The 25,178-nt window shown below is 53.5% G+C and overlaps 8 protein-coding genes across 8 annotated transcripts; 4 read left to right on the top strand and 4 right to left on the bottom strand.

The window, feature by feature from the left end:
- Positions 1-834: 834 nt before the first annotated feature.
- On the top strand, positions 835-1,373 carry J4E90_008006 (uncharacterized protein; the record flags this gene model as incomplete). The annotated part of the gene is made up of 2 exons (XM_051437536.1): positions 835-1,060; positions 1,111-1,373. 2 exons carry the CDS (start codon positions 835-837, stop codon positions 1,371-1,373), a joined length of 489 nt encoding a protein of 162 aa, XP_051288347.1.
- Positions 1,374-2,722: 1,349 nt separating this feature from the next.
- J4E90_008005 (uncharacterized protein) lies at positions 2,723-4,110 on the top strand (the record flags this gene model as incomplete). The annotated part of the gene is made up of 2 exons (XM_051437535.1): positions 2,723-3,799; positions 3,859-4,110. 2 exons carry the CDS (start codon positions 2,723-2,725, stop codon positions 4,108-4,110), a joined length of 1,329 nt encoding a protein of 442 aa, XP_051288346.1.
- Positions 4,111-5,993: 1,883 nt separating this feature from the next.
- Positions 5,994-7,097, top strand: MIC33 (putative mitochondrial 2-oxoglutarate/malate carrier protein; the record flags this gene model as incomplete). Its single annotated transcript, XM_051437534.1, has 2 exons — positions 5,994-6,994; positions 7,049-7,097. 2 exons carry the CDS (start codon positions 5,994-5,996, stop codon positions 7,095-7,097), a joined length of 1,050 nt encoding a protein of 349 aa, XP_051288345.1.
- A 2,030-nt stretch (positions 7,098-9,127) lies between these two features.
- Positions 9,128-10,411, bottom strand: J4E90_008003 (uncharacterized protein; the record flags this gene model as incomplete). The annotated part of the gene is made up of 5 exons (XM_051437533.1): positions 9,128-9,556; positions 9,634-9,733; positions 9,798-9,871; positions 10,174-10,211; positions 10,282-10,411. 5 exons carry the CDS (start codon positions 10,409-10,411, stop codon positions 9,128-9,130), a joined length of 771 nt encoding a protein of 256 aa, XP_051288344.1.
- Positions 10,412-10,712: 301 nt separating this feature from the next.
- J4E90_008002 (uncharacterized protein) lies at positions 10,713-11,705 on the bottom strand (the record flags this gene model as incomplete). The annotated part of the gene is made up of 3 exons (XM_051437532.1): positions 10,713-11,199; positions 11,316-11,590; positions 11,652-11,705. 3 exons carry the CDS (start codon positions 11,703-11,705, stop codon positions 10,713-10,715), a joined length of 816 nt encoding a protein of 271 aa, XP_051288343.1.
- A 357-nt stretch (positions 11,706-12,062) lies between these two features.
- Positions 12,063-13,987, bottom strand: J4E90_008001 (uncharacterized protein; the record flags this gene model as incomplete). Its single annotated transcript, XM_051437531.1, has 2 exons — positions 12,063-12,848; positions 12,896-13,987. 2 exons carry the CDS (start codon positions 13,985-13,987, stop codon positions 12,063-12,065), a joined length of 1,878 nt encoding a protein of 625 aa, XP_051288342.1.
- A 374-nt stretch (positions 13,988-14,361) lies between these two features.
- Positions 14,362-15,267, bottom strand: J4E90_008000 (uncharacterized protein; the record flags this gene model as incomplete). The annotated part of the gene is made up of 1 exon (XM_051437530.1): positions 14,362-15,267. One exon carries the CDS (start codon positions 15,265-15,267, stop codon positions 14,362-14,364), a length of 906 nt encoding a protein of 301 aa, XP_051288341.1.
- Positions 15,268-16,476: 1,209 nt separating this feature from the next.
- J4E90_007999 (uncharacterized protein) lies at positions 16,477-18,208 on the top strand (the record flags this gene model as incomplete). The annotated part of the gene is made up of 5 exons (XM_051437529.1): positions 16,477-16,482; positions 16,891-16,956; positions 17,003-17,091; positions 17,140-18,107; positions 18,156-18,208. The coding sequence occupies 5 exons, from the start codon at positions 16,477-16,479 to the stop codon at positions 18,206-18,208; spliced, it is 1,182 nt and encodes a 393-aa protein (XP_051288340.1).
- Between the last annotated feature and the right edge of the window lie 6,970 nt (positions 18,209-25,178).

Below are 25,178 nucleotides of genomic sequence, written 5' to 3'. Positions count from 1 at the left end.
CCTGGAGGGGTGAGTACTTACTCCAAAGTCGCCTCATGCAGCGCACCACATTGGTCATCGCGGTGCACCCCTCCGATAGCGTGCATCGACCAGAATCCCCAGGTTAACATCGTACGATAATTGTCCCTAGATTAGAGAAGGGCATGTCGCCTGCCATGTGATTACTTTTTTTACTTCGTCTGGTCCACTTTGCGCCGAAACGTAGGTGGCTAACGTGGACTGCACCGGAGATGAGGAGCCAGAAATACCTTGATACCACGGGCTCACTGACTACAATAAGCGGCAGCTGCTACATGTGCGCCGTGAGGTGGACGATGGGAGTCGTCGCCTTGCAGGCTCCCCTGAAACGAAAGTGTGCGGCGACATAGCTAGCCGGGCGCTTCAGACCGGGGTGCGTCCAATCACATTTTACCCCTTGCTAGCTCCTGCACGGTGATCTTCGTCTATACAGCTACGCGCCCACTACCCAGTACGACCTACCAATCCTTTCGGCTTATCCTTCCAAGCCGACAAAACTCGACGCCAATGCCGCTATATTAAGAGAATGGCCTGATGTACTCTCCGGCGGCCAACCTGGTCTGCCGTCCAAGCGCACGATGCTAACCGCCGAGAAGCCCTGAGACTGGCGGGGTATTGGACGAGTGGTGGCGAAGGTATTGGCTTGGATAAAAGATGTTCGCAGGTGGCCACGCAAATATAGAGACATGCCCTCCGTTCTGGTAGCGAGTTGTTGGTATTCCTCCAGTTGATCGAACGTCCTTCACGCCAGCCTCGTGTCACCTCATATCCGATCCATCCTCCCGTCCACGCCGCATTCCACGGCACATCGACATCATGAGCAGGCCTCTCCTCCTCTCGTTCCTCCTCCCTCTGCTCGCCCTTGCTCAGGACTCCTCCTCGGGCAGCGAGCTTCCTCCTCCCGGCTACAATGGCGGTAGCGACAACCCGCAAGACCCCAGCGATGCTGGCGCTGCGGGAACACAGAAGGGTGCTTTCTCGCTCTCGGGAGGTGCTATCGCAGCGATCATTGTGGTCGCCGTCCTAGTCGTGCTCGGATCCAGTACGTTCTACACATCACGTCCCAGCATACTCGAGCTAACATCAACACAGTCGCATCGGGTGTACTCTGGTGGCTCGCGAAGAAGCGCCAGTGGGACGTTCGCGCATCCATTCGCCGTGCGTCTCGTCGCTTTACTGGCCGCGCGAACAACGACGCTGGCAAGCAGAACCGCGAAAACCGAAGGACAGGCATCAGGCTCAACTCGCCACCCCCGGGCAAGAACGCCAACAAGATGCGCGATATCGAGAAGGGCCTTCCTCTGTCCAACAAGGCACCACAAACTACAACTACCATCACGAGCGTGATGAGGTGAAGCTCCGAAGGCATAGCATAGACTATCTGGAAGCAACACCAGCGCCGCCACGCGGGTCGAGGCACCCGTCGACACGAAAGACGACGGCAGAGTTTGGAACTGGACGCCTCGCAACTTTTGTCCTTCGGAACGTGCGCACGCATACCGCATCCTTCATGCGGCTTATCATAGCACGCAGGGCATGAATCTTTCGGGCGTACACGAATATTACGGTAACGACAGCACCCGGGAAGCGGTTGATGGCTGCTTAGGACTCCGGAGTACTTGCACTTTGGGCGTCATTATTTTCTTGTCAACATATTATGATACCACGCTTTTTCGGACGTATGGATAATGGACGCATCGGTCAGCGTCGATGGAGTCAAGACGTAGACCGTAGATTTCGATAGCACCCAAATATAACTATAACCACGATTGTAAAGATCTCAATACTTCTCTCTATCTTTCGACATATTTAAGGTAGGGGCTTCGAGCCCGGGAATACTGAAATAAGAGCCTCGAGCCCGGCAATACCAAGGCCTATTATGAGACCACGCCAAGTCAGCGACCGCCCATCTGACCACAGGCGCTTGGCCAAACGTCCAGGAATAGCCCGTCACTTGGCCATTGCTTGGAGATTTCTTGGGGAAAGCTTGGGCAAATGCCCAGTGATAGCTTGGAGAAAGCTTGGGAAAGGCTTGGGAAAGGCATGGTATATGCAGAGATGATCCGACCCTGATCCTACTATCCCGGTGCTGTGGTATGCGCCCGACTGGGCACCCAGTTTATTTGCCGGCTTTGCATGACTGCCGTAGGTCTGACCCAGGATTAGAATAACGGTGATGGGGCAGGGTATGTGACGAGATCGCTTCGTGCAGTTTAATTTCCGAGAATAGTTCGCTGTGCCGCAGAGCTACATCGCGGAAGCACCATATACAAGGGAACGACTAAACTGGTGTAGAGCCTACGTTGACGTTAGGTCACCAGCTTTGCGTGTTTTTATCTTGATGTAAGCTCCATAGTGTTCGGATGTTTCCTTGAACAAGGCGGAAGGAAGACCGGGAGGCAGATCGTGACTTGGACACGGTGACTCGAAATCCTTCTCTGTGACATCTATCCAAGAATCGAGAGCTGTAGACTATGGATGGGTTGATGTTTACGAGATTGACACCCCGATTTGTGACCTTGCGACAAGAGGGCGGCCACAACCTCTCAATCTGCAGCACGTGACCTGGCGAGCACGCTAGTCCTAAAGCATTTCTCCCGACGCGTTCCCCGCATCATCGTGTCTGGCGCCATTTCTGCCCAACGCGACACCTGGGCAGCACCACATCGCATTTACATAGCAAAATCGCACTGAACAGAACAACATGGCCTCTCGACACCGAACTACGAGGCCATCTGCTAGTCGCCCGTCTGGAGTTTCCACTCCAGCGCGAACTGCCGGTAGCAACCGCAGCGCAGACGTCCTTCCACCGTACAAGAAGCCATCGCATCCCCTCGATACCGAAGCGACGCGAGCCCTGAGGGAACTACAAGGTCGCAATATTAATGACATCAAGAGGCACAATAAGCAGGCTACCGAGCATGTCACCAGTACAGCGGCAAACATTAACGACATGCTGCGCGACCATGCTGGGTATATCGAGCGACGGCAGAAGAAGTGGGACGTGGGCAAAAGTCTGGACGACAAAGACGAAGAAGAAAGTATCATGGCAGAGCTCCAGACCAATGTGGATGGGGCTACCACCAAGCTGGAAGAAAGCATGCGCGCTGTCATCGACTCGGGTGTCGCCGCGCAGCGCATCGAGGAAGCGCTGGAGTGGTTAAGGAACACTGCGCCCGGACGGTCGGCAGACGAATATCGGACGCAGATGACACAGCGGGAGACACAAAGGCAAACCCAGACTCAGGCAGCAAGCCAGCGGGCACAAAACGAGGGTGACGACGAGGATATGGACGACAGACCTACGCCCGGTCCTACACCCCTCGATGGCTCTCGCGTAGCTCTCACAGGCGCAAGTGAGCTGTTTGCGGATCGTATGCAGCGCGACAAGGATGCCTACACGTCACTCTCCTACACAGCGCGCTATGCACGCAACAACGATTACCGCGAATTCAAGCGCACGGTACACGATGCCAAGTATGGCGACGAGGGTCCCACACTTGGTCATGAAGACACCTGGTTCAATGAGTCCGGGTCCCCAGCGCCTGGCATTACGGACACACGCCGAGGCGACCTCGACGACGACGATGACATTGTAGTAGACAAAGCGACCATCAGCACGAGGTGCCCCATCACATACCAGCAGTTCAAGGACCCCTACACAAGCACAAAGTGTCCTCATACCTTCGAGAAGAATGCCGTTCTCGATATGATACGATCGGGCGGTCACAGGGTGGACGGTCAGAGAGCCATTGAGTGCCCAGTCAATGGTTGCTCACAGGTAAGTCTATCCCCCGCATTTCAATATTCTCAGAGACCTATGCTGACACTGCTTCTTAGTTGCTGACCAAAGACGACGTGCGCAAGGACACTATTATCGCTCGCAGAATCAAGCGCATGCTAGCAGCTGAACTTGAAGGTGACGACTCCGACGACGAGGTGCAAGCTCCTCGTGAGGCTCAACAAGTTGATGGGAGCGACGATCTGTCTGGATCGACACCGAGACTGCAGGTATCGGGGACTCAACAGCCGCCAGAGTCGAGCATTATCGAGGACCTCGGATCTCCGAGTGATAGCGAGATGTCGGTTTAGCCTATGCACGATGGGAATGGCGTTTCGGTTTCGGATGGGCTCAATGATACCCAAAGGTGCAAATACGTAGTTGCATTTCAGCGGAATATGTTGAGACAACAGACAGGCTGCGCAATCTATGCGGCATAGTACTTGTCCCGTAGTCAGGCATCAATCTTCTCAACAGTACCTGCGCAACCCTTTCGTTTCTTCTGCAAGCGTTCAGGCCGGCCGGGCACCTCCACATTCCCGACCCTGTGCCGAAGACTAGTTGACCTACCATTCACCCACGGACATTGTGTTGGCCTAGATCTGGTGCCCTGCATGACATTTCGCTACAATATTCTTCCGCTCACAAAGTAGTTCACAGCCTGTCGTCACTCAGAATGTCTTCGGCCGCGGATACCTTCGGGTCACTGGTGGTTGCAACTTCAACCGCGCACCTGGGCGAAAGGCCTCAGCACCGCCCCGTCCAACGCTGAGGACCCTGATCTCGCCCAAAAGAAAGCGATCTCGCCAGTTCATTCCGATCTGCGACACGGCGGTATATCAATACCCAACGAATGAAAAGCAATGCGCGTACACGCACGTCGGGTTGGAACGACGCACGGATGCACGTTGTGCGCGCGGAAACCGCAGTCTCATCCGGAAAAGCACAGTGAGGTCACTGCGCCTAGTAACAGGGTACCGCAACCACAACGTGGTGTACTGCAGCACAGGTCCGCTCACAGTATTGTCCATGACATGTGACAGGATGCGCTGCGTTGAAGTTGCGATCGTTCGATTGGCCGAAGGCTGCCGTTACAACAAACGTCATCGCTCACATGCAAGCGGTTCCGCATGTGGCGCACTGGAAACGGGATACTCTGTGCCTGAAGATCGTGTGTTACTCGAGCAAGACATTGCGCAATGGTATGAGAGCCTCAACGGTGCAAGGCAGACCGGATGGCATGGACACGCGACATCAATGCGCCCAGCTCGTCCCGCTCCGCCGTGCACGTTAAACTTCAACATGGGAGCCTGTGAAGTAAGAATGGCATCAGAGTTCCAGAAATCAGCGTAACCCGATTGGCCCAACAGCAATTGGCATCAGGTAGGACGAGCAGCAGTTCATATCAGTGGCTCGCTGGGGCAGCTCTGCGATGCGGGGAAACGCAGCCCACCCCTCAGTTCATGGCACCGGTCGACTGGCTGGGCCTGTTGACAACTAAGAACAACAGATCATCGTGCTGCTTTTGTCCTCCGAGCCTCTTCACTCACAGCCTCGTCCATAACTCCATCTTATCTGCTACTTCAATCCAAGTTGCATCGTCGCATAGTCGTTTGATGCTAGGAAGCGGGTAGTCGAGCGCATACCACCCTACCCACTAAACCCGCGACCCACACCCCACTTCTCCGACGCGGACTGGATCCTCCGCACAGACGTCAGCGCACGAGGTACGCACCCAACGTCCCATCTTCCTCTTCACCGTCTTTGAGCATCTACAATGCGATCGCCGCGGGTGCAGTCGGAAAGAGAAGGGTTATCGCACGTGCGCACGCCTTCGGAAATGCACACATGTCCGATAACATTCTTTCCTGTGCGCCGAGCGAAGCTGTACATCTAGGTTGTAGCCGGCTAGCTTGCGACGTCCACGGCCGCGGTGTAAGGCGCATGGGAACTGCGTCTCAGGCTGAGGCTCTGCCAACACCTCACGGACGCACGTCGTAGTGCTATGCTGCTGGGATATAGACCCGGTCATGGAGTCTCTTTTGTGGGCTTTCTTACTTTCTTAGTTACAGTCTTTCTTCACATTTGGTCTATTTCCAGTACAGCATAGCGACAGCGATATACCCCACAGATCTTCCTTTCCTGCATTATCTATTCACATATCAAGACTGCGCAAGCTGTCACTGACAACGCAATGTCGACAACAGCAGCTGCCACTTCGCAAACCCTTAAGATGCCCGCCGCACGCGCTCTCGAGAACGCAAAGCAATCTTCAGAAGCTGTTCTAAGCGACGCATCCTCCGCCATGTCCAAAGCCGCCGAGAACCCCAAGAAGGCCACCGCCGACTTCCTACACACACCCTTCATGCGCGCGGCACTGCCCTTCGTAAACGGCGGCATCGCAGGCATGACAGCAACAACTGTAATCCAACCCGTAGACATGGTTAAAGTGCGCCTACAACTCGCCGGAGAAGGAGTAAAGACCGGCCCTAAGCCGACCCCCGTCACAGTCTTCCGCGACATCATCGCCCAAGGCAAAGTGCTAGACCTCTACACCGGCCTCAGCGCGGGAATACTGCGCCAAGCCGTCTACACAACTGCGCGCCTAGGCTTCTTTGACACATTCATGAAGAAACTAAGCGCGCGCGCCAAGGAAAACGGCACAGCCATCGGCTTCAAAGAGCGCGCAGGCGCGGGTCTAGCTGCAGGAGGTCTCGCCGCCATCGTCGGCAACCCGGCGGACCTCGCCCTCATCCGCATGCAATCCGACGGCCTGAAACCCGTCGCCCAACGCGCAAACTACACCTCCGTCATCGACGCCCTCGTCCGCATCAGCAAGCAAGAAGGCGTCACGCGGTTATGGGCCGGCAGCTACCCGACCGTCGTCCGCGCCATGGCCCTCAACTTCGGCCAATTAGCTTTCTTCTCTGAAGCCAAACAGCAGCTCAAGAACACGTCTTTGTCGTCGCGCACACAGACTCTTACTGCATCGGCGGTTGCGGGCTTCTTTGCGTCGTTCCTGTCGTTGCCGTTTGACTTTATGAAGACGAGGTTGCAGAAGCAGACGAAGGGGCCGGATGGCACCATGCCTTATAAGGGTATGTTCGATTGCTTCAGGAAGGTTGCGAAGGAAGAGGGGCTTTTGAGGTTTTACCGTGGCTTTGGGACGTACTATGTCCGTATTGCGCCGCATGCGTAAGTTGTTGTCCTTTGGCTTGATGTGAGGGTGTGTGCTAACGAGAGTGATAGGATGGTGACGCTTATTGTCGCCGATTACCTGGGCTTCATCACGAAATAAGAGTGATGAGATGGACTGTTTTCTTTTATCAGGATGTGGCGTTTGGATTGAGGGTTTGATGGCGTTTACACGTGGCTGCTATCGCCATTGATGTTGTCTCGGCATTGTCTTTTCTCTTTGAACCGTCGTTCATTCACGTATCCTTCCGACGGAGGCGTCCGTTGATCGCTCAGGACTAATGCATATGGTACGCTGCCATGTTTGCGCACGCACGCATGCTGCCAGTATACGGATGTCTCAATGTGTGTATCGCGACGTGACACAAGGCTGTACTCATTCTAGGAAGAGTATTTTTTCTCGAGGAAATTATTGGAGTAGGCCTTCAATGTAACGCGTTAGGAAAAGGGTTTCTGTTATCACAATGATTCTGCAACTACTGGATTTTTAGTTGAGTATGCTTCGTGACTTTGAGTGACGCTCCATGAGGATCGCGAGTTCAAGGTCTGAAAAATGGTCTTGCGCTGTAGTTGGGTGTCGATACTTAGTGATACCTTGATCAGCTAGCTACACGCCACTTGACATTTCCTTCGCTAGGGTGGGGTTCTTGGAGTCAGGACATTTATCATTCGAGAGCAGCTCCTCGCGCATGAATTGCTGAATAGGTGATTGGCTCGCTGCCTCTGGGTCATCACAGTCTTAGCGGAGGCGGTCTTGTGAGGTGTCTGAGCTATCATAGATGTATTGCAACTGCCAAGGAGCTAACTAATAACGAAGGTGACGGGATTCGTGACGTTTCAAGCTACCAGAGGACCATCATGACTACAAGATAAACCAGACGACCATAGAAACACTCAGTGCGGCGCCGAAAATGGCACGAGGGGACGTATAGAGACTCATAGCCGCACCACGTTCCGCGAATACCATACACTTGCCTGTTCGATCGCTCTCCTTTCGGGCTGGCGCGATGCGAAAGCTGCGTGCACCGTACTCCGAAGTACTGTAATTGCCTTCTTCCTCGCTCCAGCAGCTGAAGCCATACCAGGGAACAGGGGGATTTATCGGGAGGTCACTGGTAGGATCCCAAGTATCACAGCCTTTAGCAGGATAAATAGAGACTGAGCGATCCGCGTACTTGTTTGTCTCAGCGGATAGTACCGGGCGTAGATGATAGAGAACACTGGTGTAGTTCACCTCGGGGCTGTATAACTCGGCGTTCTCCACTGCCCAGTAAATGCCTGCTTCGCCTGAAAGCTGCCCGAGGGCCCAGCTTGTGTTCGCAAAACCCTGAGTGGTGTTCCCGCCAAAGACGTCTTCCATCTCGAAGCAGTACTCGCCGAGGGGGACGGTCGATGTCGTAAAAGTCAATGCGCTACTGCTGTTGCGGAAAGAGCATGTTTCGTCTTGGCTCTCTTGGAAGAAGCGAACTGTCAAGTTGTTGCCACTTTGGAGTCAGTTCATGGGTTGTGGGTATGCACAGAGTAAGTGATAAGTACCTTACGATGTCATATTCGTAGGCGTGAGCGTTGGGTGGAAACAGCAATAGAGCGACCGATGCCAGTCCACTGGCAACTTGCAGGAGAGATAGCATACGAGATTGATGCATAGTCTGGTAGTGATATCCGTTTCGAGTGTATTTCGTATTCCGTCAGTAATGGCCTGTAGGTAGTTCGATCGTCCGGAGAAGAAGAAGCGGAGAAGTCTCAGATTGTACATGCAGCTGAGATGTGTGTTGCGCGAAGCCCTAGCATAATAGAACCACAGTCTGCCGAGTTGACATCGTCCCAGTGCTCATCTGTGAAATTCCAACCACATGATGCATGAGCCGGTACCCGTCGGGCGGTGCCCGGCTGAGTTGGAATGCCCTTTCCAGCATTCGCCTATTGGCGGTTAATATGATTTGACGTGGCGCCAAGCCTGGGGATGCCTCCCGAGGTCGCCAAGCTCCCGCTCGCCCCGCGGGCCAAGATGCTTATGTGGCACAGTCCGCTAGGCGTTATGTCATAACTATACGGAACTCTAATCACACCCTGCATTGGGATACGCTCGGTGAGCCCGTTGCTAACTGTGTGGCACAGTCGTTCCTTGCCGATTTATCCATCTTGGTAGAGCGCCAAGATCTCCCCAAGGAAAGGTGCCAGTGGGAATGAGAGCCAATCATCGTGCGCGAAGTTAGAATGGGCTGGATTCCACTTCTGAATCTTCTTGTAAGACTTGTGCGTAACCTTCGCGGCCCGCCTTGCAACGCTGGTGCGCTTCACCACGCTGACGGCCTCCTCGTCAACATCGACGCAGTCCGAGCTGCCGACGGTCTCGGATGAACAAAGTGGAGTAAGGGTCTTCGTGGCCATATCGCAGAACTGGCCGTCAGATTCAACGAAGTCGAGGCCCCAGGACATGGCTGAGTCGCAGAGTTCTGGGGCCGTTTGGCTGGTCCAGTTGGAGACGATGAGATGTTCGTGCATCCACATAGGGCGTTTGGGGATGCTTCGCTTGGCGGGCTTCGCTGCGTTGGTGATTACCTAGGTAGCCATTTACTCATATGATTCACTGAATGATGTACTCACCTGTCTCCTCCGTAGAGAGTAGAAGCGCATACCACCTCTTTGTCACCAATTGATGTGACGTCCTTGCCATACGCACCAAGGCTGAACTTGAGCGTTGCGTTCACGATATCGTTCGAGACATCTTCGTCAAGCCTGTATAGTTGGAGGTACGAGTTCAGCCTAACTCTCGATCGCAGTCCGTAAAGTCGGAACTCACCCGGTGCACGAAGGGATATAGTCTTTGCCGGTGTCTTGATACGTTCCAGCCTTTTCCTTGCTGTAGTAAAACCTCTGGTCACAGTAGCGGCCTATGTCGCCGGTCCAAGCACCACCCACAGTGCCGTCGTATTGAACGACGCTAACCCACGCGATGCAAGTAGCATCGTCATTGTTGGAAATGCCTATGTATTCCCCTCGTTGGGCCGCAACAGACTGGGAGATCATCAGGTGCCCGCAGGGTCTATCTGACAACCGCCTGATAGACCAAAGAATTCGTTGGCTTGGCCCCATGAGTAGGCACCATTGATAGACCCGCCCTACTTCCTTGTCAGGCTGTGCGACCAACGTTGAGGCATTGATGAGGCAGGACTGACGAGACTGTCTTCGTCGTTGCCAGGATCAGCAAGACCAGCTACGGAAGTAGTATATATTAGTGACGCGATCTCAAATTTATCAAAAATCGTTTCGCATGGATCTCGTACCTTTGATTTTGAGGCTAGTGCCACCAGCATCTTTACCGGGGAATTGAGAGTCGAAGAAGTTCACGAGAGACAGTCCATCGAAGATAAACCTGCTTGTAGCTTCTGCAGCTTCAACACAAACGTGCGACATCGTGATGTTTGAAAGACAAGCAAATCGTGACAATAGAGGAAGCAGGAAAAGGACCGACATCATGATACCATGCGGCCCGGAGAAGCTGGTCTCGCCGCCCACATATACCAGAAACGTTCCAATATACCATCTCTCGTTTAGCAAGCACGCGAGCGAGGACACCGGGGTAAGCAGCCACGAATATCATACCACGTGCTACAGCCATCACATTCAGCGACCCCTCAGTACACAAAGCTAACGACCACACGTCCCATCCACTAACCCCCGCAAACCTCACATCACACAACGAGGCAACATCCCCTCACCTCCTGCCACCACCAATATCCTGGCCCAACCTATACCCACTAATCTTCTCCCACTCAATCTTTTGCCTCGTAATCGGCAACTGCCTCCTCAACGCCTTGAACGCGCCCTCACTCAGACTACCAAACGCCCTGTTCAGATCCTCCTGATACTTCTTCTCCTCGGCCGCAATCTTCCTCACAACCTCGCTTCCGTTCGCACTGGCACCCGCACTGAGGCTAACCTCCTTGGTCGTAAGGAGACGCACGTTGCCGTCTTCGTAGTAGTGCACGTCGACTTTTATGCTGCCGGTGATGGTGCCGGAGGACGTGTCGTAGATGTAGGAGCTGCGCCAGCGGCCGTTCCAGTAGTTTGTGGGGGAGTACTTGTTTGCGACCGTGATGATGGCGAGGGAGGAGGGGGAGGAGGGCACGGGGTACACGCCGTGAGAAGACTTGGGGTAGTGTTCTGAGGCGTGGGTGCTGAGGGACTTGTTTAGGCTCTTGCTGTTGGGATGAAGTTAGGTTAAGCTTTTATGCGGCATGGGTGTGTTGGTAGCCAATGGGTGTGCGCGAGGGATGCGCGGAGATATTGGCTTGGCGGGGGGCGGGGCGGAACGTACAGGAGCTCTTCTTGTGCGCTTTCTACGACGTAACTCTGCACAGCGCTGGCTTTGCCCGTGGCGTGGTCAAAGTCAAAAGAACTTTGTGTGTCGATGTCGTAGTAGCGGCCGTCGCCTAATGAGTTGTACTGGCTGACTAGGACCTCGGTGCTGCCGCCGGGGAGCTTCGTTGTGGTGAATTGCTCCTCGTTGTACTTTTGGAAGGCCGGCGAGAGCTCGTTTTGGACGGCGTCGTCGCCGAGGATTGACTTGATTGCCTTGGTGACATCGGCGAGCTGTGGTGGTGTTAGTAGGTGTACTGGTGGGAGGGGAGCTCTGTTTTGGTGGGGAAAGTACCTCGCCAGGCGGCGCACTGTCGATGAAGGAAGAGAGAGCTGCTGTGCGTGACATAGCTGCGATTTGGCTATGTAGCAGAGGGCGGGTATGCTTCTGTGGTTGTCTCAATTGTTCGGCGCGTCGTGGAGTTGCGGGCAGACGTCGAGGCGCGCAGCCGCTTAGTGGGGCAAGGGCCAGCAGGGCGAACAGGGGTCAAACATCCATGTGCCCATAGTCGATTGCGGAGGAAGCTACGTCAACAATGCAGTGCACGCGGACGATATTCGCAGTTCTTGGTTCATATTGAATTTGGAAATTGACAATGGGTATCTATATATATCGAGCAACCATCGTTGGCCTCATTAACCCTAGAACGCCGCGCTAAGATTGGATCAATGCTAACAATATCCTACAAGAAGTCATATATGGCCATCACTCGATGCTCATCTTCATCAAGCCGTCGTTGGTATCTGTCATGCCCTGCAGACCTATCCGCTTTGGGCCCAGTGTCGGCGTCATGCTCATGCTGCCTCCACTGTTTGAACGCTCACCGTGTGACTGACCGCTGATCGATGTCTCCCGACTGGCTTTGGGATTCGTGCCCCAAAGACTGCTGTCCCTCTGTGCGGGCGACTGCGAGATGACCGGGCTGTTGTGAACACTGAGGCCTGGGGAGACAGCACGCCGTTTGATCGAAGCTTCGTCAAAGTCGTCGTCTCGTCGGCGTTTGTTCGACTTCTTCAACGCCTCAGCCGCTGTGGGAGGCTGCATCGGACCTGGTGTAGATGCTCGGGATGCTCCACCATTCATAGAGGGCGAGTCCATGTTCATGTCCTCGCTCATTGCGGATGACTCTGCGCGAGGGAAGGATGGCGGTGGAGTATGTGCGGCGCGTTGGTTCCAGAATCCGTTGCTTATCGAGTTGCGACCACTGTGAAGACTACCGAATGCACCGAAAAGTCCCTTAGACGTTGATCCGTCCAGACTCATGTTGCTCTCGCTGCCCTCTTCTGGGACACCCTCGAGCGGACCGTCCAGCCCTGGTACTGTGGGTAATAGATTTGGCGATGATTGCGCTGTATTAGAAGGCCGCTCCAGATCCGTGTCGCTCTCTCTCACTTGTCGGATGATCTCGGCTTCGCGGCGGAACTCGCTATCAACAGGTGCGGCTTCTTCGAATAGCTCCGCTCGGATGCGACCGAATTGCCTCGATTTGGGCTAGTAAAGTTAGCATCTGATGTCTGCGTGACAACGGAAGTCCATACCAGTAGATTGCCTCTCCGTGTGACAACCCGCCGCACCACACCTGGAGTCTGGGGCAGATTACCGCCCTCGTCTCCGCTGTCATTACCAGACGAGATGTGAAGGTCGTTGGCAAAGAGCGACAGGCTCTCTCGTCGTGATCCCGCTTTCCGCATAGCCGCTTCTCGCGCAAAGTAACCCGTGTCTTTGCCGTTTGGGGGCGATGCTGGCCCAGGGCTTGCCATGGAGCTGTGTCCGCTGGCTGAGCTGGAGCTCTTCCGGCTGCGACCCTTGCGCAACCTTGCCCTATGCATGCTCGCAAAGTTGGGCTGTCCACCAGGCGAGAACAAGTTCGACCACGCGTTACCGGTATTGAGTCCGGGGAAGAGAGTGTTGGTCTTCGCCTGCGGGGTCATGATCATGGGGTCGTCGTTGTCCTCAGGGTCCAGTGGATCCACCTCGTCCGAAGAGCTACTAGAGTCCTCCGAGCCCATCATGTTGATGCTGCCGACGGAGCTGGACGGAGCGGTTCTATCGCCATGGCTCCAGCCTCCTTGCATGCTCACATTGGGTGAGTCAAGCAGCATCGAGTTGGAGCGAGGCTTCCGCGGCGGTATTTTGATGCCCTTCTGCGTGATCGTTGGCGAGGAATCCGGCGAGGATTGGTCGGGGAGGGTCGAATGGTGGAGGTTGGTGCAGGCTCTCGAGAACTCGGCACCGCGCGACCGTCGGGGCAGCACAGAGGCAGGCGACGCGTACGTGTTGCGCGAATCTAGCTGGGGCGAGAGGGGCACACGGGCAGCGAAGTGGGCGGGACTGGGCATGGGCGACTCTCGCGCAGGCATTTGCAGCGACAGGCCTCGCGAGAGGAAGTCGGGTCGACGCGGTGTGCTGGGGCTGGCGACGATGGTCTGATCATCTTTGGACATGCGAGCGGGTTCGCGGAATTTCGGAGAGGGCTCAAGACGGGGCGTGCTGTCCGAGAGCGACCGTGCTTTGGGCGAATTCGTCTTTGACGGCGTTGTCGCCAGTTGAGGTTGCGACTCCATCATGGCTGCCTCGCCCTGTTCGGCGGTACTGCGCTCGCTACCGATGTCTGGCGTCATCGTCAACATTGAGGTGGAAGGTTGATATCACAGGAAGCGACCTGAAACGCATTCTCTCAGCAGCGCGCTGTGATCAGAGTCAAATTGTCGGGGCTGGTGAATGGCCCGTCCGTTGAACGTCAATATCACGAAGCGGGGCCTCTCGTCACGTGCAAGCCACCGTCATGGGTGAACCATGCTGTGAGGCTTTACCTACAACCACGCCCTCTGAATGTCTCTGAAATTGAAACTTTTGTAGCACAGGCTGTTTGCGTCAACTGTAGTACTATACGAAACGTATTAACAACTTCCATACGCCTTCGGTATGATGTTGATCAGGACGCGTAGGTCAACCATAGATCACCCGTGCCTTCGTACCCCTGAACACTCTTTTCATGCTATTGCTAAGAGTCCACAATTCCTTGCACCCACTCAATGTCCTCCCAAGTTGCTTCCCAGATGTTGAGGACTGTCATTGTCCATTCCTTATCCTCGCGCTTCATGGTGCCAATGCAGCGGCAGATCCGCCCTTGCTGTAACAGTCTTCTGCTGTCGTACTCGAAGAGCTGCACCGACTTCCAGATAGCAGCATTATACACTGCCTTGATGTAAGGTGGCTTGGCGTGGAAGAGGTCGCAGAAGGTGAACTGCTGCTCTGTACTAGTCCGCTCAGAAGCAAGCACTCTGGCATACATCTCAATCATGATGTGCTTCCCTGATTTGGATGCCTGACAGCTTTGGTTAATCACTTCACCGATGCGGAAACATGTCCTGAGCAGTAGGTTTGACGAAAGACCGATGATGGGTGAGCGATCACGGACAGCCTCTGGAAATGGTGGCCTGACAAATGGTTTGCGTATCTTCGATGAACCTAGATCGCCAGTTGCGGCTTGCAGGCGCGTCGTGAGAGTGACCGGGGAAGTGAATTGCTTTGACACGGGCTGACAGGTCTTCTTGTCAGGACTTCCATCAAGTATGATAGGGGCATCCGCACAGGTGCCGGGAGGGTGACGCAGTCTGTCATCGTCCCTGTTCCCGGGCTGCACAGAGCGGTTCAAAGCAGCATTTGCAAGGTCAGGACATGCGTCGTCAATCTCGGATGTCAATGTGAGCAGGTCATCATCGTTGATGTCAAAGTCGAAGTCGTCTTGCGCAAGCATCGAGTTCTCAATCTGAAGTGGTGCGAGGGGAGCATCAAGTTGTTCAGGTTCACTGGTATCAAAGTCGTTATCGTCGAAATCAAACTCGCAGAGTGCGGTCGGATACTGCATAGGTAATGCGGCTACTGTATCTTGGCTAACATTTCGCATGGTTTCAGGACTCGCGAAACCATAATCTGTCACATTGCAGGCTTGACTGAGGTGGTCCTGGTGTGAAACCGCCGTTCCGTTGCCGGTTATTGTCGATCGTGGTGTTTGCGCATTCTCAACAAATATTGACTGCGGCGTTGTCATCGATAGTGAAGCCTTAGATCTAGAGGCTGCGGAATTGCGTGAAGGCTTCTTTGTCCGAAAGCCCTCCGACACACGAGGTTGATCGAGGAGTCCGTTTCCTTCCGGATTCACACGTCTGCCATCTGATGTGCTCCCTTGGACGGCCAATCGAGGTCGCTTGCGTCGAGGTTTTGGAGGCGGGCTACGCGGCAATGCCGGCGAAGGAGCACGTATTTCGAGATGCGTTGGCTCGTCCGCGCCACCAAGACCAAGATAGCGCGCGACAGTAGAATTGTGTCGCTGTCGCTCGTGCACGGCGGCTCTCCGGCGCGCCTGGTTCTGCTGCACGGGTGCCGCGGTTGACGAGGGAGGCGTCGGAAACTGCGTCGAGGGCTGATTGATGGCCGTGAAACTAGAAGTTGACGAGCGAATGTGAGTGCATCTGCATACTTCAGGTTAGTTCAAGCGATATGAGATAAAAGCAACGTGTGGTGAGAAAAGGTGAGTGAGCGCGCGTCGGGCTTCTCACGCGTCATCACCCGTTCGTTCTCTCATTGTCCCCGTGTCCCCGTCGTGATGCAGCGCGTTTGGTGCATCCATGCTGACTCTATCAGTGAAGCGACATGGAATAGAAGCGGAGTGAGAGATGAGGTGAAGAAGGTTGATGTGGTGGGTCGCGACTTCCATGGTCCCTTACTCAGCCCAAAGCCACCCCACTGCGGGGGGCTTGCGCCCGACCAAGCAACCATAGCTTCATCTTATCGCGTGCGCATAGGCAACCATTACTACTTAGACTTCCGCTACGAAGCTCTGCCATCAGCTCTGACTTCCTGCAAACCTTGCACCTCTCGTCAACACATGTTCCGTTGAACCCCGAGTGTTCTATTCTTATCTGTAACACCGGCTCTCTGCTTCCAGACCGACCCTCCGACCTTTCTCAGACCGTGGTGCAAACATCAGACCCTGATTCTGTCCAGATTCGTTCTGACAGCTAAGCAAACATCCTGTTCGGGGTGCTTTGTTTTTCTCGCCTCCCAAATATAGCAGGTCTTACCCTGAAGGGTCAAACGAAGCGACAAACGTACGATGCCTGTAAGTTCTTCTTCAGACTCGTTTCTCCTTAAGAGCGTTCAAAGACCATGTTCTCTTCCGCAGCAGCCCCGTTTCATTCATCCTTCAAATCACCATTCCTACCGTAGTCATGATTTCCCACGCTTCTTGGTACGACGGACAACCGCTTCTCTACGGAGAGACGCTTCGTAGAACTTCTTCTTCGTACAGCAGTGCATCTCCTGAACTGCAAGCACTTCCTTTGTACCGCAAAACTCTGTCATTGTCAAGCGAGTCGTCAGTCGAGGCGTCAGTCGAACCCCCTCGCAAAACACTTCATCACCACAAGGACCCTAAAGCCTATGCGGACCTTCCGATTTTCGAGAACCCCTGCCCGCTATGCTTCTTTGAACACTGTCACACGGTACTAAGAACATGGATCAAACGTAGAAGCACGCTTTCTCGGCTGTCACGGTCCAGATCGATCGATTGACGAGCGAGCAATACGAGGAGAATGTAAGTTGTCCTGTTAAGATTGCATGTCTTTTGCTAATCAGTACAGGATGTCGGTGGTGTCGTTGATCTCATCGAGGTCATCCGCATCCAGGCATCTGGTCCTACGGAAGCAGCACGAGCTCTGCGAAAGAAGCTGTAAGCCAGATTCTCGCACATCCACAACATGAACTAATAAGTCCGCAGCAAGTATGGAAATGTACATCGCCAGATCCGCGCCCTTGTCATAATGGACGCTCTGATTCAGAATGCTGGTACTAGATTCCAGAAAGCGTTCGCGGATGAGCCACTTCTTGAGCGACTACGCATCCTGGCTAGGGACGACACAGTCGATGCTGAAGTACGGCAGAAGGCCAACGTTTTGTTCCGAAGTTGGGCTGTCGCATACAAGGGAACGCCTGGCCTTGAGCGGATAGCTGCGCTACACAAAGAGCTTCCCCGTACCAAACGTCCTCAGCCACAACAATCTCGGATTGTGCGACAGCAAGATGCCGAAGCTGCGCGCGAGCGTGAGGAGCATTCGCAGTCTCCTCCTAGAAGCAGGCGACCGGAGCCACCTCACACGTCATCTTCACGAACGACCACACCTGTTGTACTCGGTGCTGGTACCCCTCTTCCAACAACCTCACTTTTCAAAAGGGATAAGAAGGACAAGAAAAAGACCAAGGGCCAGCCGTTCAACCTCGAGAAGGAGAAGGGCCAGATGCTTGAGACAATGGCATCGGCAAATGTCGCCAGTACGAACCTACTGAATGGCCTGCAACTCATCAACCGAGAGCAACAGCGTGTCAGCGAGAACGCAGAAGTTATGCGACGCTTCGAGACGTGCAAGCAACTGCGTCGCCAGATCTTGCGCTACATCCACCTGGTCGAGTCCGAGCAGTACATTGGTGGTCTTCTCAACGCCAACGACGAGCTAGTCAAGGGTCTTATGGCATTCGAGCTCATGGACAAGAGCATCGATGATGACAGTGATAGTGATAACGAGGAGGGCAACGTATCAGCCGCTGAAGCAGCGATGGCGAATATGGGTATCAATGAGTCCGCCCCTCCGAAGCCGCCGAGGCCCATGAGCATCCCCATGCCTCCGCAGCGCGTCGAGCCAGACAGTGAACCAGAGGAGGATGAGGATGACCCTTTCGGAGACAGCAATGGTAAGATGAAGTCAAAACTCTCCCTCGAACCTAGCTAACGCGCTACAGCTGTCAAAACACCCTTCGCAGAGAAGGGCCAACCGACCTGGAGAGACGTCTAAGCTATCAAAGACACGATACAGACACGACCTGCATGTTCAAGGCGAGGCACGGTGTTGGGCTTCCCTCATCTCATGTTTAGCAATACCCTTTTCTACAGTCCCCATCTACATAGATCTCAATACAACATTTCCACACCATCTGCCATGCATCTCCATCTTCTGCATGCCCCGCGCGCGCCTCTGACCGAACGCGCGGCATTAGCCACGTTCACTGCCACGCGGGCGACGTCATGCAGCCCCTAGCGTCGGCCTGTCATTGGCCTAGCGCCACGCGCAGCATTGAAGCAGGGCTGGATGCCCTCTGCGACAGTATTAATCTCCCCTTTGCCTCCTCGGTACCACTGTCTACTATCTCACTACAAACCTCACGTTCCACGCACCTTCATCGCACAAACTGTTAGTCCAGCCCTGATCTCGTGGCTGCGAACATCGCTAACGTCATCGCAGCGCAACTCCGTCATCTCTCTGAACCATCAGTCACGAACCCGCGACCGCACATCTACGAGTCATACAACGTCGTAAACCCACTCGATCGTCGCATATTCATATTTCGCAATGCCTGCCTCTACCAACTCTGTCTCTTCGGCCGCCGGCTCTATCGTCAAGCCTCAGGGCGGAAAGTGCAGCTGCATCAGCACCGATGACTGCAGTTGCTGCTGCATTCCTTGCACCGTCATGTAGACGCGACAACGATATAAAGAGCCGCGTACGGCTTCGACGCATAACGGCGCCGTCGCGTGCGACAGCGGAAGCGGCAACAGTCGGCACGCAACGGACGGCACGCAACGGACGGCACGCAACGGACGGCACGCGCCAGATAACGGGTACGATAAGGGAACGGTGTTTTGGGACATTTTGAGCGAGCATACCACAGCAGGAGGATTACTTTTGGAGTTTAGGAATACAGCGACAGCTCATGAGCTCGTTGGTAACTGCTCATAGCAATAGGACGTTTAGATCATTCATCCTGCGCCTTTTCCTTTTACACCTCAAATCGCCTTTCTTCACACCTTGCATCAACGAGTAGGGAAAGATTTTGCGATGCCTACTCTACCACGACTTTATTTCTCGTCGCGCGGCTGTTAGGCTATGCCTCGATGTTTCAGTGCCTTGCGCCTGTGGCGAATGGCTTGCCTCAGGTATCCGCTATGCCTGAACCTGGGCGCTTAGAGACAGCACAGAGAATGCGGCACAGCAGCGCACTACTGATGCCTACCAGAGATTGCTGACATGTAGGTTGTGTCATTTCCGACTCTGTATCACCATCGCTTTCGCTTTCCGACGTCTTCCTACCCGCCAGCGTCGATGTACCTCTCCACACCTTCCTCGTCGCCTTCCCCCATCCTCAATCACGCAACTACAGACCCAACATGCGGCTTCGAGGGCAATAATGATATCTACGGCATCGGGATCCGGATCGGTATATACGCGCAGATCCTCGCTGTGTGGTTCGCAAACTACTTCCTCCTCTCTGAAGCCCAGGTACTTCGCGACTCCGTCAGCATCTTTAGCGTCGCAATCCTTATCGTCACGTTGATCTACGCTTCTAATCCGGGCGATGTGTATGCCGTAGAGGCATTCGTCTTACTACAAATACTGGCATGGAGTTGCATCACAGGTGTGCGGGCCAAGTCGTCGTACAGCGAAGCGACCTTCTCACGGGGCAGCTTTCTGAGGAGAGTAGTATGCGAGATTGTCAATCTAGTGAATATTTGCCTGCATATCTGGTTTTGGTGGGCAGGTTTGGATGATATGAAGGAGACGCCGTGTGGCACGTGGTTGATGATGTATGTGGTCAAGACGGATCTGTTTGGCTGGGCGAGGAAGGTGATGATGGCTATGAGTCTGTTCGTTCTGCTTTGCACGATTTATTGGATGGTTCTGGGGTTTCTGAAACCGTGGACTGCTTGGAAGGTCAGCGAAAAGAGAAGGCAGTTCGTCGAGGCGGTCAGGGCATGGGAGGAGTCTCGGGGACAGAACTTTGGCGAAGAGGCTGTTGAAGAGAAGGACACGGAGGATACCTCAAAGCATGGAGCATCTCACGAAGCATGTACTCAAGCTCTATGCTCACGCTGTCTACCAGCGAGAGTCGATTTTGGGCCCGCCCGCCCACTCAATCTGGTTCGCACGCGTTCAGATCCCCTGGCGCAAAGAACAGTAGAGTGGAGATACCCTTCTCGCATCATTCACCTGGGATACTCCAATCGATCATCCCACGTCACTATTCAAGAGGTCCCTTCTCCTACAACACCGACTTCGCTATCGTCTTCTCACACCAACGCAAGCATCTCTCAACCTTTGCCGGACCTCTCCATCATCCGTGAAGTCTACGAAAGCGAATTGTATATCAAACATTGCGTCGCAGCGAGCCCATACCAGATGAGCGCCGACGACAAACCTCTCACCTTCCCAGTCATTGCACGATCGATTCTTTTTCCGAAGACGTACCGCAACACAACTACTGAGAGATCAGCGCCGCCATCTTGGCTTCACTGCCAACTACACAGCTACATAGCCTTTCTGACATGTCGCTTCCCACCCCAAGCTTTCGTCATTTACTCGCATCTACGCCAAGCCCATCTTCTCGATCCACTCAACGGGCCTTTCCAAACATACGCCGCTATAATGTATCCATCAGCAACTTCGACCCCGGATGTCATACCGCCATGGACCTCGGTTTCATTGGCTTCCTCTCTCTTGATTACCAACCCTGCAACGCCAAAGAAGATCTGGCTTGGGTGGTACTACACCATCCTTGATCTACTCATCCACGTCATCGTCATCCTGCAGCTCGAGTTGACACTGCATTGGAATCACGTGAGTGGTTTGAGTGGTCTGTGGACGAGTGTTGGGCAGTTGATACCTTTCATAATTGGTGTCGGTGGGTTCGGGTTGGTGATCGCCAGATGGGTGGTGCGGATGTGGGTAAAAAGGGTGATTGCAAGAGGGGAGAAGAGTGGGTGGGAAATCGAAGTCGATGAGAACGAGAACGAGAAAGGCGACGGAGATGATGAAGAATACGTTGTGGATGGGCTTGAGCGAGCAGGTGTTAGGCAAGGGTATGAGAGATGGAAGAAAGCACACGCAGCAGAGCAGGCAGGACGAAACGGATGACGCACACTGCAGATAACAGCAACACCAAGACACGGTTCCGCCCCTCGTTGATCGGTCAGTCTGTGATCGGATTGCAGTGTGAGTTCCGGCCCCCAACTCTTGCGGCGCAGCGAGGCAGACTCTTCATCCGCTGTGCCGCATGCGACCCGACAAGATGGCAACGCAGCCGCACCTCCATGTACTAAACGATCATGAACCTCCTTTGTGCGCTTAATTCCCACAAAATCTAGCACGAGGGCGCATATCAAGTTCATCCCAATGGCCACATCTGCGAGCTACGAAAAGGAGCCTCTCATAACGCTGCCGCGGGAATTATCACCAACACGAACGCCAAACCCAGAAATACGTCCACCATCACAGTCGCCATGCACTCTACCGCGTCCTCCGTCTCCTAGCAAACAAACCAATAAATCACGGCATCCTTGGGCTCGTCGCAGCAGACCACGCACTTTTTGGAACATACGCAATATAACAGGCATGCTCATGTGCCTCATTGGCATCCCATTCGCTTGGGTTACCTACCTCTTCACACTCCCTTGGGTTATTCCCTCCGTACACTGGAGCCCCGTCCTCGCCTTTTTCTTTCTCCCGTGGTGGGTGTACACGGCTGCTACTCTTTGGAGAAGATACAGGCGTTATAGAATGAACAGGACGATTGCAGATGATGAGGCTGTCATTGGGTTGTTGGATGCTGACGAGATTCTAGAGGATGGGTTGGATCTGCATGCTGTCGGGCATAAGGATGGGGAGGAATTTGGATTGAGGAAATGAGAGGGTGTTGAGACAGTATTGCTTGTGGCGGTACACGCTCATCGATCATATGTTTGGCTTATGTACCACCTCATACATGAGAAAAACTAAACACTTTGGGGCCTATATTAAGATGAAAGCATGCAAAGTAGGCAGCCTAACAGTATTGTAGGCTCTACGGTGTTCAGCTTTTCCCTTGTATGAGGTCGTACTAATGTCTTCATCTATCTTAACGCTACTTAAAATAGGAATTCGCTTCTGCTTCGGGTTGCATATGCTGCCAAGAATCTTTCGCTAAGATTCAAGTGGCGCAGCAAGGCAGATTCCCTAGCGCGTACCTTGTACGCTACTGCGCCGCATCGCGCAGGAACACCGCCTCCCTCTCCTCATATATTCCAAACACAACTTCCCTTGCTGCGTTTCCTGTACGAGACCATCTCCTCACTTCTCGTCAGCATCAGATCACTATTGCAACAATATGTTTTCGCAAAAAGAAGAGTCTTTGCCACAGCCCTCTATCTACAGCGAGAAACAGCCAGATCCTTGTCTGCCACGAACCAACCCTCGATCGAACCTTTCAGGTTTTCGAAAATGGTGGGACGACCTTGATCGCTTTCGCTACGAAGATCAGCCACTATCCTTTCGCACGTTCGGGTTTATTACCTACGACACGTTCCTCAAATACATTTGGCTGCAGATTTTCCGTTCCCTCCTAATTCACCAAGGAGTCCGTCGTCTCTATCCTCCACTTCTGTTTGCAATCGGGGGAACTATCATAGATTTGCTATGGAAGAAAATAGTGAAGGACAAGTGGAGGATGAGAAGAACAATTGGGGATGACGAGGCGGAAATTGGGTTGATGAAGAGGAGTGACTTATCGGACGGAAAGGTGGACCTTTATGCGGTACGGAGAGATAAAGATAGGGCAGTTGAGCTGGCGAAGAGTCAGGGATTCAATTGGAGATGGTGGACAGGAGTTGAGATGGCGAAGAAACAGGGATGCGGTTGGAGATGGTGGGTCGCTTTTGGTCTGTGGCAAACTGTATGCAATGTTGCAATGATGTTGACTGTGGCGTGGTGGCAATATCGAACGGATGTACGTGAGATAGCCCTATCTCGCGGCACTTACGGCCCCATTTCTCATTCAAAGATTGGCTGAATGCACGGCTTTCTTGACGAACTCTTATTCGATCGCCTTCGCAACTTAAGTTACACAACATCTAGTCTGCATCTGATCTAGCCCAAACAAATGGATTTCGTATAGTCGTGGACTTGCTTTTTTCTGTGGCTGGCGTAAGCATCTAGGCAGTTAGCGTGGTGGTGGCTGAGCTGCACGAAGGGAAGAGTTAGCTGCAGCTGACAGCCGCAGCGAATGTCTTATTATTGGCTTGGTTCCCATCTTCAATTTTAACTTGACTTTCGATTGTTCGTCAACATTGGGTCGATATACGGGCTCTAGAAAATGTATTCAAGACAATACCTCAGTATGGATGCCGAGTCTAGCGAGTCAGTAGCAACAAGGCACGGTGTTGATCCTCCTCGATTGGCTCAATACCAAGCTACAGAAAGCCCTCAGGCGAATCCTGGTCCACCATACCGGCCTGCAAGAGTTCCATCCGAGAGCCAAGATTTGGAGACGATCGATGAGGCGATGACTCAGCAAGCGTGGTCAGAAGGCAGAGGTGGTTATAACACAGGCACCTTTCAAGACTTTCAGAATTCATTACCATATCCCGACTGGCCAGGCACAGCAGCCGATGAAGATACATCTTTAGTACATTTCCCGGATCCTGCAAATCGCGTCTCAATTTCACCACGACCTACATCACCTGCCATCTCAGCGACATTGCCACCCATCAATCGTCACCCACACATATCTCCACCGGCATCAACTGCAATTGATCAGTCCACGGCTCTTCCCCCGACCCAAACAGCAACCTCACCAACGATTGACGATTGGAGCAAACCAACGTGCTCACTGAATCTCATGTGCTACAGGCCTGGTAGCCAGGGCTGTATACGACGTCAAATCCAGGTGGCCAGGAAGTCTTCGGAAGAGTACCCAGCTATGATACAAACCGACCAAGACTTTTTCCAGGCACTTCATCGGGAATATGAACAGCATATTTGTGGTTTCTGGCGACGATACCTGTCACTCAAGACGCTTAGGCAGATCCGACTCTTATCCTTCACACCCATGACTCGCCCAGAAGTTGTGCCACTGGACGATTTTACTCTACAGGAGATCTTCTATGCGTATCAGCACCCGGAGCATATCAAGACAGAATCGGAGTGGATTGACTGGGTATTCCGACTTCGCCAAGCTGACCGCCGCCATGCCCTAGAATTTGTTGAGGGTTGGAGCGGCTTCCGCATTGGATTGATCGGATCGTTACCCTGGATAGTGGCAACCATAGTGGGTGTTGTATGGACGGTGAGAGATGGTGACGTACAAACGGCGTTCACAGTCGCTGCTTTCATACTTACCGTTGGTACTTGTGAGTCAATAACGTCGCTGCACATGTCAGTCTCTCGCTGATCCACGACAGCTTTGCTGGCACTTCTTGCTATCGTCAGCAAGATTGAGTCATGAAGTGCACCCTGATACCTGTGCACCCATCGGAGTCTTATGAATCAGACTCTTGGGCCCCAGGGTTTGCTTCTCCATCGCCTACGGCGAAGTAGCGCCGTGAAACGGACGTACACAAAAGGGGCCCTTCATTTGAACAACCTTCATCGATATCACTTGATCTCAGATTGATCAACAAACGACATTGACAACACGAATAATCTCATCAGCTCGAGACCTTCAAACACCGTTTGCCAGATCCCCGATCCCGTCGGCCGTCAACAGCGAGATACGGCTCTGCTTTTCGACCTTCCTATTCATTGCCTCATATGTTGTATACATCATGTTGCACCTCCGTGGCGCTGTAACCCGCCTCTTTCTCTGTGGCGCTGTAACCCGCCTCTTTCTCTGTGGCAACTCGCTCCATTTACGAACGTTTTGTGGAAGTTGTGTGATCGAAGAGTGTGCCGAGAGTGGCGACACAAAAGGGAGGTATTAAGTGAGGAGATGAGAACGATGGACCAAGATGAGGCGTTG

The sequence above is a fragment of the Alternaria incomplexa genome (assembly GCF_024043165.1).
Source record: "Alternaria incomplexa strain BMP 0042 chromosome Unknown scaffold_12, whole genome shotgun sequence".
Classification (NCBI taxonomy): Eukaryota; Fungi; Ascomycota; class Dothideomycetes; order Pleosporales; family Pleosporaceae; genus Alternaria; species Alternaria incomplexa.
The sequence above is the reverse complement of the archived record's forward strand: the minus strand, read 5'-3'. Positions and strand labels throughout refer to the sequence as shown.